The sequence below is a fragment of the Rhinoraja longicauda genome, chromosome 12, assembly GCF_053455715.1.
Source record: "Rhinoraja longicauda isolate Sanriku21f chromosome 12, sRhiLon1.1, whole genome shotgun sequence".
Classification (NCBI taxonomy): domain Eukaryota; kingdom Metazoa; phylum Chordata; class Chondrichthyes; order Rajiformes; family Arhynchobatidae; genus Rhinoraja; species Rhinoraja longicauda.
Genome location: NC_135964.1, coordinates 12782369 through 12797788, shown reverse-complemented (window position 1 = coordinate 12797788; position 15420 = coordinate 12782369). Strand labels below are relative to the sequence as shown.

At 45.3% G+C, this 15420-nt stretch overlaps 1 protein-coding gene across 3 annotated transcripts in view; it reads left to right on the top strand.

Moving 5' to 3' along the window:
- cfap91 (cilia and flagella associated protein 91) overlaps positions 1-15420 on the top strand; it is a 68125-nt gene that overhangs the window by 34159 nt on the left and 18546 nt on the right. For all 3 annotated transcript variants that reach the window (XM_078408657.1, XM_078408658.1, XM_078408656.1), the window contains exons 12-16: positions 2210-2281; positions 3524-3670; positions 4813-5034; positions 12455-12603; positions 13668-13759. In XM_078408657.1, coding sequence (XP_078264783.1) covers positions 2210-2281; positions 3524-3670; positions 4813-5034; positions 12455-12603; positions 13668-13759 — 682 coding nt within the window. The remainder of the gene's footprint in view (positions 1-2209; positions 2282-3523; positions 3671-4812; positions 5035-12454; positions 12604-13667; positions 13760-15420) is intronic.

Genomic DNA, 15420 nt, shown 5'->3' with positions numbered 1-15420 from the left:
CCCAAGGGCAGGATCGAACCCAGATCTATGGCGTTGTGAGGCAGCAGCTTTGCTTTGCCACTGTGCCTCCCCTCTTTTGTTACACAGAGGATGGTGGGTGCCTGGAACATGCTGCTGGGGGTGGTGGTGGGAGCAAATTCAATAGTGGTATTTAAGAGGTTTTTAGATAGAGGATTGTCCCCTCCCCCTTTGCTTCCTCTATTGTTCTTGAGTTGGACTTGCTTGTATTTATGTATGGTATATCTGATCTGATTGGATAGCTTTTCACTGTACCTTGGTGCACATGACAATAATAAACCTAAACGTAAGATAAGCACATGGCTAAGCACGTGAACCACCAGCACTGGCTGCCTCGCCAACAGTCTGTCTGTCCTTTCTACTGTTTTTTTAATTTACTAATATATTAATATACTTATTTTAAGTATGTTTTAGTGTTTCTTGGTTTGTTTTATGTGGGGGGTGGAGGGGGGGAATTGGGGGAAACTTTTTTTCAATCTCTTACCTCGACGGAGATGCGATTTTTCTCCGTGTCGTATCTCCGTCCCCTCTGCGGCCTAACATCGAGGAGTTGGCGGCCTTTCGCCCGGCGCTTCAAGCCGTGGGCACAACGCAGACTTTAACATCGTGGAGCTGCGATCCTTTGCCGAGGATCGACTGTGGAGAGCTCCAACCGTGGGGCCTGTGGACTTTAACACCGTGAAGCCCGCAGTCTCTGGTAAGAAGAGGCCGACTTGGGAGCTCCATGCCGTGGCGCGTTTCAATCTGTCCTGACGCCGGAGTTTCGATCATCCCGACGCGAGGGCTTCGGACGTCGGACCATCGGCAGCGGCGACTGGATGGTTCAACAGCCCCGACCGCGGGTGAACAAAGAGGAAGATGGTTGAACTTTATTACCTTCCCTCACAGTGAGGAATGTGGAATCCGCTGTGGTGGATGTTTATGTTAAATCTTATTTTATGTGGCTGTGTGTCTTGTTGCTTTTTACTTAGTATGGCTGTATGGTAACTCAAATTTCACTGTACCTTAATTGGTACATGTGACAATAAATTGAATCTTGAATCTTGGATATGCAGTGAAAGGGGAGACGTGGATCACATGCGGCCAAAGGAGATTAGTTTAACTGGCATCATGTTCGACACAGGCTGAAGGGCATGCTCAGTGGGGAAATGTTGGCAGTTGACCAAGTTACTACCATTTCCTACTAAATCTGCTACATTATTTGACAAAATATTGGCTGCTAGCGCCATCTTAAGGGAAGCAATCATGGTGCATGCAAGTGGGCACTATTGCCACTTTAGTTTAGCGATACAGCATGGAAACAGGCCCTTCGGCCCACCGTGCCTGCACAGACCAGCAATCCCTGCACATTAACACTATCCTACTCACATTAGGGCCAATCTACACATATACCAAGCCAATTAAGAGTGTGGGAAGAAACCAAAGATCTCAGAAAAAAAACCCATGCGGTCACTGGAAGAACGTACAAACTCCGCAAAGACAGCAACCATAGTCGCGATTGATCCTGCGTCTCTGTTGCTGCAAGTGCTGTAAGGCAGCAACTCTACCGCTGCGCCTCCTTCTGACGTTATGGTGGAAGGGAGGTCATTGATAAAACAGATGCCGGTCTCTTGGCCTGACATAATTAATCTCCATCGACCAGAATCTTTCTTTGGGCAAGCTACGATGCCACAATCTTTGTAAAGGTGTAGTGCTTTCTCTCTGTTGCCCATCGACTTTGGTTTCGCCTGGGTTTCCTGATGCATGGTGGCGCAGTGGTAGAATTGTTGCCTTGCAGCGCTTACTACACCGGAGACCCGGCTTCAGTGCCAACTACAGGTGCTGTCTGTACGGAGTTTGTACGTTCTCCCCGTGACCTGCGAGGGTTTTCTCCAAGATCTTTTTTTTCTCCCACACTCCAAAGACGTACAGGTTTGTAGGTTAATTGGCTTGGTATAAATGTAAATTGTCCCAAGTGTGTGTAGGATAGTGATAATGTGCGGGGATTGCTGGTCGGTGCGGACTCGGTGGGCCGAAGAGCCCGTTTCCAGGCTGTATCTCTAAACAGAACTGAAAGCTATAACATTTCTAACCTTAGGACTATATCTTGACTATTCTTTTCATCCCAGTTTGCTTTTGAAGAAATTCAAGCAACGGACGTTGCACTCACAAAGACCTTACATAATCTGTTTTAATTTTTTTGTTATTTCAGGGAGATGAAGAAAGCGAACTCGCTGTCATTTATCTGCAAAAATTATTAAGAGGAAGGGCTGTTCAGAATATGGTAAGTTTCTTATAGTTCTGATGGATTATGAAATGCAGATAGATGTGCCACCGTCAAGGATTGAAATGTATTACTGTGTATATTGGGGGAATTTGAGGACCTATGTCTTTAATGCTGTGGGAACAGTGTTGTCATAGAGTCATAAAGCATTGAAACAGGCCCTTTGGCCTAATTTGTCCATGCCGACCAAGATGCCCCATCTACACTAGTCCCATTTGCCTGCATTTGGTCCATATCCCCCAAAACCTTTCCTTTACACGTACCTGTCCAAGTGCCTTTTAAATGCTGCCTCCACCAGCAGCTCATTCCATATACCCATCACTCGCTGAGCGATAAAGTTGCCCCTCAGCTTCGTATTAAACCTCCCCCCCCCTCCTTAAATCTATGCCCTCTGGTTCTTGATTCGCCCACCCTGGTAAAAGACTGTGTATTCACCCTATGTGTATTCATCTTCGAAACATGTGAATTTTATATATAACAAAAATGAAAATAAAATGAATTAAGGGTGTCTAGAGTCATAGATTGATACAGAGTGGAATCAAGCCCTTTGGCCCAACTCGCCCACACCAGCCAACATGTCCCAGCTACACTAGTCCCACCTGCCCGCGTTTGGCCCATATCCCTCCAAACCTGTCCTATCCATGTACCTGTCTAACTGTTTCTTAAACGTTGGGATAGTCCCTGCCTCAGCTACCTCCTCTGGCAGCTTGTTTTATACACCCACCACCCCTTGTGTGAAAATGTTACCCCTCAGATTCCTATTAAATCTTTTCCCCTTCACCTTGAACCTATGTCCCCTGATCCCTCGACTCACCTACCTTGGGCAAGAGCATCTGTTCATTCACCCTATCTATTCCCTTCAATGATCTTATACACCTCTATAAGATCACCCCTCATCCTCCTGCGCTCCAAGGTAAGAGCCCCAGCCTACTCAACCTCTCCCTATAATTCACTTAACTTAATGTAGTTTAACGTAACGTAGAGTAACTTAACTTAAGCTTCACTTCATGTAACTTTGTGTGTCGCCAGGCTGTTGATCAACTTAACATGGAATTAGAATGTTGGAATATAACAGCTTAAAGTGAAAGAATGCCATGGTAATGTTGGGACTAAGGGTGAACACTAAAGAAGAGGCCTGAGAAGGGTCTCCACCCGAAACTTTACCTCTTTTCTCCAGAGATGCTGCTTGTCCGACTGAGTTACCCCAGCATTTTTGTGACTAGCCTGTCAATGTTTCTGTAGATGTTCGAGGGCAAGGAGAAACGTATTGAGCTGCTTCAGGAACTCCGCACCACGCACGCCCTCCAGGAGGACAGGCAGCTGGTGAAGGAAGCAGAAAAGCAGGCTATACTCGCCCTGCAACAAGAACGAGACCTCCAGCAACAAAAGGTAGTGCTTAATTTAGCATTTAATGGAAATCACTTTTGTTGAATCATCATTATGCTTGCAACTGTTTGTCACGCTTGCTTTATACTGAAGATCACGGATTGTAGGAAAATGGCTATTTTTTTCATGTAGATCTTTATTATAAATTTTGTGATTGAGAATAAAATGTGGTAAGTTTTTATAATTTAAAAACATTTTAGTTTAAAAACATATTTCTTGTTGCAGCCTGCAGTATCCCTTTAAGGGCACCTGATTGGGATACAAGTCGAGCTGGTTTCCTGAATGTTATTAGCCTGGAGATTTACCCCCAAGGCAAACCAGCTTGATAAAGAAGTGATCAACCAGGCTTCGGCAATTTTAAGTGTTTGCAACATGTTTCATATGTAGGTCCTGGACTCATTTTGTAACTGAGTACACCTGTATTGCAGAATATGTGTGTGCTATCGCCTTTCATTTGGGATACTTTGACATTAATTTAATGTCTGTAAAATAGATGCTTCGCATCTGTTCTGTAATCTGTTCTGTTTCTGGTGGTCCTGATATACACTGTCAAGTGAAGTTCAGGGCATTTGGCGATTTAACTCCGAAGAATAGATATAATACAGTTAAATCTTGTCCAGATCAAATCTTTCACATACTGTTGTTTGATAAAGAATAAGGTATGACAGATAAAGACACAAAGCACTGGAGTAACAATGAGGGGCAGGCAGGATCTCTGGAGGACATGGATAGGCGACATTTTGGGTTGAGTTTTGCTTGACTCAAGGTATGTCTACTTTTAAGAAGTTCTCCTCCTCTCTGCAGCAGGAGTTCCACGAGACTCCCCCTCACTGCTCCCCCTCCCATTCCTGCTCTTCAACCATGTTCTCACCCAGACTCACTGCCACTGAAAACCCCCTCCCCTGAATCCACTTATTACTCGCCAGGCTTTGTCCTGTCCCCCACCTCTATTCCAGCTTTCTCTCCCCTCCCCTACTATCAGTCTGAAGAAGGGTCCCGACCCGAAACGTCACCTATCCATGTTCTCCAGAGATGCTGCCTGACCTGCTGAGTCACTCCAGCACGTTGTGCCTTTTTATTTGTACACCTGCACCAGTTCCTTGTGTCAGATTGGGGTTGGTATAATTTCTTCTCTCTTCTCTCAGCGATCTGTAGAGGAAGACTACCTCTCGCACGTGGAGGGCCGGGTGCTTGCAGACATGTTTGACTTCCTGAACAAGGAGCTCTTGCGACTGCAGGAGGAGCGACGCATTCATGCGATAGTTATGTTGGCGGAGCGCCGTCGTCGAATCAGGGAGGCCGAGGAGAGCGGCTTACGGCAAGTGGAGGAGAGGCGCAGGAGGGAGGAGGACGAGATTTTCAAACAGGTCAGGCGTGTGCAAGTAATAGAGGTCATATTTGTCATAGAGGCCATTGTCATAGAGGTCATTAGTTTGCAATTTTTAATGTGCCACGCATGTAATTATTCACGCCAGATCAGAAAGGAATGAAAAGGAAAGTCTTTGCAGCCAAACTATTTATGAACTGTGTTGTTCTGCTGTAATTGAGGAAATACAGCAGCTAATCTGTGCAGGGCCAAGTCACACAAACATCATGTGATATTGACTAGATCAGCGGTTCGGAGATGGTGGAGAGATAAATATTGACAGGGCCACCAGGGAGAACAGGCTTCTTTGAAAGATTGCCATGGGATCTCATACCTCCATTTTAAAAGGTAAACAGTACCTAAGTTTAGCATTTCATTCCCAAAGATGTCACCTCTGGTATTATCCTGCTCCCTCGGCACTGCAAGTGTCGATCTAAATGTTGTACTAAAGTTCCTGAGAGAGTGGCAAGGCGACACAGCGGTAGAGTTGCTGCCTTACAGCTCCAGAGACCTGGGCTCGATTACAATTACGGATGCTGTATGTATGGAGTTTGTACATTTTCTTTGTGACTGCGTGGGTTTTCTCCTTGTGCTCCGGATTCCTCCCACACTCCAAAGACGTGCAGGTTTATAGGGTAATTGGCTTTGGTAAAATGATAAATTGTCCCCAGTGTGTAGGGTGGTGCTGGTGGATGGGTTGATCGTTGGTCAGTGCGGAGTTGGTGGGCCGAGGCGCCTGTTTCCGTGCTGTATCTCTAAAGTCTAAAGGGACGTGAACTCTCAGAATTACTGCATCACGTGAGAATGCTGACTAGTAGCTGGGAGGTAAACAAACAAATTGCTCCAAATGCTTAGCATAAGGTTTAGTATTAATGAAGAGAAAAGGGTAGTCGTTTCTGTCATTGACCTTTCTGTATTCTGCATGGTGCTTTTACTCAAATTTCTAGCAATGCTTTGCTTTCGTAGGAGAGAGCTTACAATGAAACTAAACCTAATAACTAATGAAAGCTAGGGGGTAATGGAATCAAGTGCTATGGGGAGAAGGCAGGCACAGGTTACTGATTGTGGATGATCAGCCATGATCACAAGGAATGGCCATGCAGGCTCGAAGGGCCAAATGGCCTCCTCTTGCACCTATTAATTTTTTTTAAGTTGCTGGAGAAATATGGAGCTATCCAGGTTTAATTCATGATTTTTATTTGAAGTTTAAAAATATATAAAACATCAACGTTACTGTGGTTTGTTCTATTGCATGTTACAGGCTGTGGATGTCCAGTAGCAATTGCCCATCACTAATTGTTCGTGACAAGGTAGTAGTTTGCCACTTCTGTAGGTACCTACACGATGGTGATGAAAAACAAGTTCTAATGGTTAGACCCAGCAACGAGCAAGGAATAACAATGCGTTTCAAACTCAGATTGGTGTGCAGCTGAGGGGGCAACATGCACCTGCTGTCATTGTCCTTGGTGGTAGAACTCTTGGCTTTGGGAGTGCTGTTTAGTTTAGAGATACAGCGCGGAAACAGGCCCTTCGGCCCACCAAATCCGCACCGACCAGCGATCCCCATACACTAACACTACCCTACACACACTAGGGACAATTTTACATTTTCTACCAAGCCAATTAGCCTACAAACCTGTACGTCTTTGGAGTGTGGGAGGAAACTGGAGACCCCGGAGAAAACCAACGCGGGTAAAGGATAGAACCTACAACTCTGTATAGACAATCACCCGTAATCAAGTTTGGATCTGTGTCCCTGGCACTATAAGACAGTAGCTCTACTGCTGTGCCACTGTGCTGCCCTGTTGGCATAGCCTTACTCAACACTTTGCAGTTGGTATACATTGCAGCCATAGTGCATTGGTGATGGATTGATGGATTGTGTGCCAAGCTTGCAGGCTGCTTTAGCTGGATTTTAGCCAACTTTGAGTACTATTGGGGCTGTAGTCATTACACAGTGGGACTTGCTTCAAAGGCTGGAATGACCTTGGAGTAGCAGGAGTTGAATCTTTCATAGCAGAGAAGCGAACCTATGACCGGGTTTGTAACTGCAGTATTTGTGACTGGCCCCAGCTGTGTTTCTGTTCAGCAGTGCCCACTTCCCCACATCCAGCTGCTGATGGTATGGAGTAGCAACAGCCAAGCCACTGAATGGAGGAGGGCAGCTGGTGGAACTCTCTCTTTTGGACTTGATCATCAGATACTTCCACGGCCCAAATGTTTCTTTCCACTGATCGATCGACCAAGCCCGAATGTTCTCCAGATCGTGTTGCATCTAGTTGTTGATTTTGGCTCACTACTCGTGCTGGTATTCGGGCTCTGCCAGGGTCACTTGGTGCCCGCTGGCTTGAATTGAGCATCTAGCTTGTTCTGGAATTCTCTCTTGCCATCGCTATTAGCCTTATGAAGATCACACTTGAACTTCCTATAGAGTACGGGATCATCCATCAGGGAAGCCTTGCTTATGTTTAGGAAGGAACTGCAGATGCTGTATAAACCGAAGATAGATACAAAAAGCTGGGGTAACTCAACAGGTCAGGCAGCATCTCTGAAGAAAAGTGACTGAAGAAGGGTCCCGACCCGAAACATCACCTATTCCTTTTCTCCAGAAATGCTGGCTGACCTACTGAGTTACTCCAGCTTTTTGTGTCTATCTCAGGGAAACCTTGGATCTGAACTTCAGCAGAGTGAATCTCCCTGCTCATCCAAAGTGTCGGGTCAGGGTAGATTCTAATTGACTAGAAACATAGAACATAGCAAATAGGTGAAGGAGTAGGCCATTCGGCCCTTCGAGCCAGCACCGCCATTTAATATGATCATGGCTGATCAGCCAAAATCAGTGCCCCGTCCCTGCTTTCTCCCCATATCCCTTGATTCCGTTAACCCCAAGAACAATATCTAACTCTCTCTTGAAAAATCCAGTGAATTGGCCTCCACTGCCTACTGTGGCAGAGAATTCCATCGATTCACAACTCTACATGGCTACAAGGCTCTACAACGACTACATGGATACGACAGGTTTGGAGGGAGATAGGCCAAACACAGACTAGTGTAGATGGGACATGTCGGTCGGTGTGGGCAAGGTGGGCTGAAGGGCTTGTTTCTATGCTGTATGACTCTACGACTCTGTCGGAATCCAGCCATCAAAACTTTTCTTGCTGAAACTAGTGATAACTGAGATAGACTCATTCAGGTGGTGTGGAACTTGTTCCAGTCCAGTGACTCAAGGAGGCCTGAGGTAGACCCTCATACTCCAGAGAGCGGTGAAACGTTGCTTCTCTTTAAACAGCCTTTATGACTGGTTCTCCTTTATCACAGCCAGCGCTGAATGATTCCTGTCATTCAATGTTAAACCGGTGTAATGGATATCAATGTAATCGAGAATCCAGACCAGTGACTTCCAAGACCACTGCACCTCAACATTGAAAAAAAAAATCACACCCTCTTGTTTGAACTTGTTCATATCCTCATCTCTTCCTATTTCAGACCACTTCTCCAACCAATGACACTGTCCACTTCATACAGTCCCTTTCTCTTGTCTGCAGGGTAAATGCACAGAGTCAATTTCCCAGGGTAGAGGAGTCAAGAACCAAAGGGCAGGTTTACGGCAAGCAGGCAAAGATTTAATAGGAATCTGAGGGGAAACCTTTTCCACACAGAGGGTGGTGGGTCTATGGAATGAGCTGCCAGAGGAGGTAGTTGAAGCAGGTACTATAACATGGTTTAAAAGACACTTTGACAGATATATGGATAGGAAAGGTTTAGATGAATACTAGACCAAGTGGACCCGTTGGGCCCAAACCTCTCCTGCATTGGTGCAGCACCCTCCCCCTCCCTCCCCCTCCCCCTCCCTCCCCCTCCCCCTCCCTCCCCCTCCCCCTCCCTCCCCTCCCTCCCCCCCCTCCATCCCCCCCCCCTCCCCCTCCCTCCCCCTCCCTCCCCCTCCCTCCCTCCCCCTCCCTCCCTCCCCTTCCCCTCCCCCACTCCATCCCCCTCAACCCCACTTATCCTCCCTCCTCCCCCCCTCCCTCCACCCCCTCCCTCCCTCCCTCCCTCCCTCCCTCCCTAGGAGATAGATTTAAACTTTAAAATGTGAATAACTTTAAATATATAACACCGATTTCAATGAAACCTCTTCCATTAGCACCAAAGGGACAATGGTGAGTCAGGAGGGGCTAAAATTGTCGTGTTATTGTGTACCGTTTTGGCTGTAGTTCAGGAACAATCAAACAAACAAACAAGAGTTTTGGTATATAGATGGGCCAAATGGGACTAGCTCAGATGGAGCATCTTGGTTGGCATGGACGAGTTGGGCCGAAGGGCCCTTTTCCATGTTGCGTGACTATCTCTTCATCTCCACTACTGGTAGCTGGGATGCCAAGCAGTTAAGTCCAGTGTTCCAGTTCTTATTCTTAAAGGCTACACTTATTTTCACTACCTACAAATAAACCCTAAATATATTTCTCTTTGAACCAGCATTCCTCATTGTTCCACTTTCCTTGATTAGACATTTCTGCAATTTTATTCCAATGTGGCACAGAACTATTTCCCGCCTGAAAGGCACCACATAAATAATTTTGTAGACTTTCTAATTACAGTCAACAAAACAAAGATGATAATTAGTGCTTTGAAACTGAACTAACTTGTTTTTAATTTTACAAAAAGATGGGAAGAACGCAGCCTCTTATTGTAATTAGTTGTAAGTATTGTTGAGAATTATAATGTTTACATTCAAAACTCCAGTCATAATTAAATAATTATATAATTAAATATTATCTGATTTTCTTTTTCGGTATTTACAAGTATAACTAATCCATGGGTAATTACAGCCTCAATATAAACATTCAGTGATCATCAGGTGAAAATCAAATTCTAGTTGCTTCCAAATTCAACAAAGTGCCTGAGGACTAGTTTAGTTTTAGTTTAGATATAGAAACAGAGTGGAAACAGGCCTTTCAGCCCACCGAATCCGCACTGACCAGCTATCCCTGCACATTAACACTATCTTACACACACTATGGACAATTTACATTTTTTCCAAACCAATTAACCTACAAACCTGTACGAGTGTGGGAGGAAAACGAAGATCTTGGAGAAAACCTACAGGGTCACGGGGAGAATGTATAAACTGTACAGACAGCACCCATTGTCAGGATTGAACCCGGGTCTCTGGCGCTGTAAGGCAGCAACTCTACTGCTGCGCCACCATACCGCCCTGTATTACCCTCTTACCAATTTCATTCCCCCTCCTATTGATACCACTAGTCACTGCCGACTGGATTCAGCTGATGCATCAGAACATCCAAAACCAGATGTAGATTAATGCATTGACGTTGTAACTTTGGAAAGCTGGTGCAATGCCTGAGCTAAAGTCCATTCAATGACCCCCCCCATACTGGCGAAATTTTCTCAACTGGCCCGTGAAAATTAGGTTTCTTTAGAAATAGACCCTTCGGCCCTCCGAGTCTGTCCCAACCATCGATCACCCTATACACTAACATTATCCCATGCACCACGGACAATTTACAATTTTACAAAGAAAATTAACCTACAAACCTGTATGTCTTTGGAGTGTGGGAGGAAACCAGAGCACCCGGAGAAAAGCCACATGGTCACGGGGAGACGTACAAACTCCGTACGGACAGCACCCGCAGTCAGGATCGAACCTGTGTTTCTGGCGCTGTGAGGCAGCAGCTCTACCGCTGCACCACTGTGCCATCCTGGTGGTGGAAAATGTTGGAAAACATATTCTGTCCAGGACCAAATATCACTCTCCTCTCTCCCAAACCATCCACTGCTCCACGACAGTGCTGGAGAACAAAGGTGCCTCATGCTCTCGGCTTTCCATTTGAATTCTGATGGTGTGGACCATCAGGGACTCCTCACTCTCTCCTCGCCCCACTCACAGTCACTGTAACTGCAGCAGTCAAATAGGGTGGCACAGTGGTAGAGTTGCCAGAGACCTGTGGCTCAAACCTCTGATCCTGACATTGGGTACTGTTTGTACTGAGTTTGTACGTTCTCCCTGTGACAACGTGGGTTTCCTCCGGGTGCTCTGGTTTCCTGCCACATCCCAAAGACGTGCAGGTTTGTAGGTTAATTGGCTTCTGTAAATTGTCCCTTGTGTATAGGATAGAACGTGTACAGGTTGGCATGGACTCGATGGGCCAAAGGGCCTGTTTCCACACTGTATCTCTTGAAACTCTAATCTAAACTAAAGCAATCTCTTGAGTTTCACTGTACTTGCCGATCGACCTGAATGTCCCTGGGCTGTGTTGTCGGTCTGATCCTTTCATAACTTGACCCTTCATGTTCCTCCTTTGTTACTGGGTCTGTGGAAGCCTGGAAAGTTAGCAACTCATGCACTTTTCTGCAGGCTCGGTGTTCCTGCTCTGAAATCATCAATTTCTTCCTGAGGGGTTCGGAACAATTGAGCCTTTTCACCTCTAGTTGAAATATTATTGTCTGCATTTCTGTCCATTCTTTTTCTCTCTTCCATCTTCATTGCTCTTGCTGTATCTAACCACATAGAATTAGCCCAATTTAATCATTCCATTTGTTTCACATTCCATAGATTGCTTTGGTTAAGGGAATAGCCTGATTGTTACCAAATGCTCTTGCTCTTGTTTCCAACAATTCAAGGCAACAGGATTCTCCAAGCAAACAAAATTTGATCTATTTTTAAATTCACTGTGAACTATGCCAAAAATTTGCTAGTTACTGGTAAAATGTCAATTTTGGACTGAAGGAATAATGCTAGTTATTGATAAGATATATCAGGATTGGAATAGACACAAAACGCTGGAGTAACTCAGCGGGACAGGCAGCATCTCTGGAGAAAAGGAATGGGTGATGTTTCAGGTCGAGACCCTACTTCAGACTTCAGGATTGGAATGATGGATTTTGGACTTGGCTTATTCCAAGTTAATTATTTTGTTTCCAAGTGTATGACAGAATATTGACTCAACACATTCTCATTGTAGTCCCATAATGTGATTTAAGAAACCCCTGGTCATTGCACACATCAGACCTGCAATTGTGTGTGTGGCCAAGTGGATGGTCGAGATTGATGAGGAAGACAACTGGATTGCGTGTTTAATGTAAGTGTGCCTTGAAGTGACATTAGTGTTTATTAGATAATCATTAACAACCCTGCGGTTTAAGTTGTAGTGAAGGGCCTTCAACCTGCACGGCTAAATCTGCTTCTCTTTCCACAGATGCTGCCTGACCTCCTGAGCATTTCCAGCATGTTTTGTTTTTATTTCCGACTTCCAGCACCTGCTGTTTTCCTTGTGATTTTCATTTCAATGAAGTTACTGGGTAAAGCACCAATGGGTAAAGCAAGACAATTGCTGACATCACGTATTGCTCTCTCGCTTACTTACTTACTCTCTTGACATTCCCCCCTCTCTCTGGGGCAGGTGATTAAAGTGCACCAGACCACAGTGGACTCGTACTTGGAGGAGGTCGTGTTGAAATCCATGCAAAACACAGCAGAAGAGCAGGCTCGCCAAGAGATCCGCAAGCTGGCCGACGAAATCAATGACGCTGCCTACGCATCTGAGGAGACGTACGCAGCCAATGATTATTTGCTTCTGTGTATTCAACATTGATTTTGTATGAAGTTCATTAATCTGACGGAAAAACAAAGCTGGGTGCTGGGCTAGAAAATTATTGGTCTTTTCTTCCTTTTATATCCAGAGGACATAGGTTTAACCAGAGGACATACTTTTAAGGTGAAGGGGAAAAGATTTAATAGGAATGTGAGCGGTAACTTTTTCACACAAAAGGTGGTGGGTTTATGGAACAAGTTGCCAGAGGAGGTAGTTGAGGCAGGGACTATCTCAACGTTTAAGAAACAGACAGGTAGATGGATAGGACAGGTATGGAGAAATATGGACCAAATGCAGGCAGGTGGGACTAGTGTAGCTGGGACATGTTGGCCGGTGTGGGCAAGTTGGGCCAAATGGCCTGTGTCCACGCTGTATGACTATGACCCTATACCCTTGTATCTCCACTACATTGTCGTTACATACTTTACACATATTATTGTTTAAGGTATATTTTAATTATTTGTTTTTTTTAGTTTTGGGGATACAGCATGGAAACAAATGAGATCAATTTGTGCTCAATTTTAAAAAAGCTAAATTACAGGATGTAACATATATCCAGTTGATTTTTGTCAATATGTTTTGATTGAATTGAGAGATACAGTATGGAAACAGGCCCTTCAGTCCATCTTGCCTTGCAGACAGAAAATTCCTCAATGTTTAACAGAGTAGATTCTGGTAAGCTTTTTCCCACTGACTGGAGAATTCAAAACCAGCGTTTTAGACTGGACAGAGGGGTTGAAATTTCACAAAGATGAAAAGTTTTTACACTCACAGGTTTTGGAATCTTTGAGGGATGGATGCAGAGTCAAACCGCATATTTAATAATGTAGTCAATAGATTTTTGAGGTTTGTGGAAATAGGTTCCACCATGAAAGATGGGGTTGAAATTAATCGATAAACTTTTGAATGGCCGAGTGGCTGCAAGCCGTTAAATGGCCTGTTGCTGCTCCTATTTGGGTTTGTTGCAGAATGATGTAGAGATTTAATTCTGGTGCGGTGACACTGTTCATTTTATTATTAGTCGGACGGCGCTGCAGTCACAAGAGATTGTTTCGGAATTGGTCCATCGTTTCCTTATTCCAGAAGCATACAAAATGATCTCGAGGGACAGAGGTAAGGAATGTCAAAATGCGTACAACACGAGTGAGAAAGATTTGCTTCAATATTCATGGAGAAAGAAAAGAGGGGAGGATAGTTTTACGATTGCATGGAAAGTTGTATGACCCCAGTTCTTCATGAATTTAATGGAATAACCCCGCCATTATTTTGGAACCTGGTTCCCACCCACGGCACCCAGACTGGGCAGCTGCCTGGCTAGCTGCGTTACCGATGAGCAGTCTTGTAACAGGGGCGGCACAGTAGCGCAGTGGTAGAGGTGCTTGCCTTGTAGCGCCAGAGACACGGGTTTGATCCTGACCTTGGGTGCTGTCTGTACAGAGTTTGTACATTCTCCCTGTGACTGCGTGGGTTTCTTCCAGGTGCTCAGTTTTCCTCCCACACTCCAAAGACGCTCAGGTTTGTATTTTAATTTGCTTTGGTAAATTGTCCCTAGTGTGTGTAGGATAGTACTGGTGTACGGGGTGACCGCTGGTCAGCACGGAATCAGTGGGCCAGAGGGCCTGTTTCCATGCTGAATCGCTAAAGTATAAAACAGTGGCCACAGCTGGGGCAGAGAGGAGGAAAGAAGATATTGTGCATCAGGGCAGGGAGATTGAGGTATGAGGAGACATTGAAGGCAAGCGAGGAAAGGTTCAGAGTTGAAAGGACATCGATGGGTGGACCAGGGAAACCCCTCCTGAACCAAGAGGGATTCAATGGTATAAGTTCATAAGTCATTAGGCCATTCGACCATCGTCTACTCTGCCATTCAATCATGGCTGATCTATCTTTCCCTCTCAACCTCATTCTCCTGCCTTCGCCCCATAACCCCTGACACTCTTACCAATCAAGAGGGCAGATGCATGGCAGATGCAGTTTAATGTGGATAAATATGAGGTTATCCACTTGGTGGTAAGAACAGGAAGGCAGATTATTATCTGAATGGTGTCAAGTTAGGAAATGGGAAAGTACAATGATCTCTGGGTGTCCTAGTTCATCAGTCACTGAAAGGAAGCATGCAGGTACAGCAGGCAGCCAATGGAATGTTGGCCTTCACAACAAGAGGAGTTGAGTACAGGAGCAAAGAGGTCCTTCTGCAGTTGTACAGGGCCCTAGTGAGACCACACCTGGAGTATTGTGTGCAGTTTTGGTCTCCAAACTTGAGGAAGGACATTCTTGCTATTGAAGGAGTGCAACTTAGGTTCACAAGGTTAATTATTGGAATGTCGGGACTGTCTTACGTTGAAAGGCTGGAGCAACTGGGCTTGTATACTCTGGAATTTAGAAGGATGAGAGGGGATCTTATTGAAACATATAAGATTATTAAGGGATTGGGCACGCTAGAGGCAGGAAACATGTTCCCGATGTTGGGAGAGTCCCGAACCAGGGGCCACAGTTTAAGAATAAGGGGTAGGCCATTTAGAACGGAGATGAGGAAACACTTTTTCACTCAGAGAGTTGTGAAGCTGTGGAATTCTCTGCCTCAGAAGGCAGTGGAGGCCAATTCTTTGGATGCTTTCAAGAGAGAGTTAGATAGAGCGCTTAATGATGGCGGAGTCAAGGGATATGGGGAGAAGGCAGGAACGGGGTACTGATTGTGCATAATCAGCCATGATCAGGGTGAATGGCGGTGTTGGCTCGAAGGGCTGAATGGCCTACTCCTGCACCTATTGTTA